Raw genomic sequence first — 797 nt, forward strand, 5'->3', positions numbered from 1 at the left:
TAGGTAGACGTAAATGGGCGAAAACACATCTCACGTGGAATTTCCAGCTAGCGGATCCACAAACCTTGCAAACTACCGAATTTGCGTTCTCGCTATGGGCAGCTAATTCATCTTTATCGTTTGAACGTAAAACGATAAATCCCGATATCTTGATATCTTATCGTAGTGGGACATACACGTACGCTGATCGTAGACGCAACGAAGAAATTTGCACCTCTTCGTTAGATGGACCTGGTGGAGTACTCGCTCACGCGTTCTATCCTCCTACCGTTAACAATTACAGCAGTGAAATACACATAGATAGTGCAGAACCGTGACATATATATCTAACTGACAAATCTGCTAGTAGTCACAAGGACTATCTGCTTAACACGTTAATACATGAAATTGGACACTCATTAGGATTACCACACAGTTCGCGTGAAGAATCCATAATGTTCGCAGTTGTCACTGCTAGGAATAATAATAAAATCGCTAAACTCAACATAGAGGACATTTTAGCCATTCAACAACTTTATGGAATTAAAAATGCAAAACCTACAACAACAACAACCACACAACCACCAACTACCGAAATTACAACAAATACACCCACGTACATAGATCTCTGTACTTTACAATATGTGGATACGGTGTTGGTATTACATCATCGAATATTCGTCACATATCAACGCTACGTATAGTCAATAGATATAAATGATGCAAAATACGATGGACCACACGTACTAAACAGTTACATGGATTTTCTTCCGAATAATTTCTCCTTATCAGCAGCATATCAAAGGCCTTCGGGTGAA

The 797-nt window shown here is 39.4% G+C and overlaps 1 protein-coding gene and 1 pseudogene across 1 annotated transcript in view; both read left to right on the plus strand.

The window, feature by feature from the left end:
- Positions 1-317, plus strand: part of LOC108770629 (stromelysin-3-like) — a 632-nt gene extending 315 nt beyond the window's left edge. Inside the window, exon 2 of the mRNA XM_018522310.1 lies at positions 4-317. Within this exon, the coding sequence (XP_018377812.1) occupies positions 4-317 (314 nt within the window). The remainder of the gene's footprint in view (positions 1-3) is intronic.
- Positions 318-368: 51 nt separating this feature from the next.
- LOC108770630 (uncharacterized) overlaps positions 369-797 on the plus strand; it is a 903-nt pseudogene continuing 474 nt past the window's right edge.

The sequence above is a fragment of the Trachymyrmex cornetzi genome, unplaced genomic scaffold, assembly GCF_001594075.2.
Source record: "Trachymyrmex cornetzi isolate Tcor2-1 unplaced genomic scaffold, Tcor1.1 scaffold1293, whole genome shotgun sequence".
Taxonomy (NCBI): domain Eukaryota; kingdom Metazoa; phylum Arthropoda; class Insecta; order Hymenoptera; family Formicidae; genus Trachymyrmex; species Trachymyrmex cornetzi.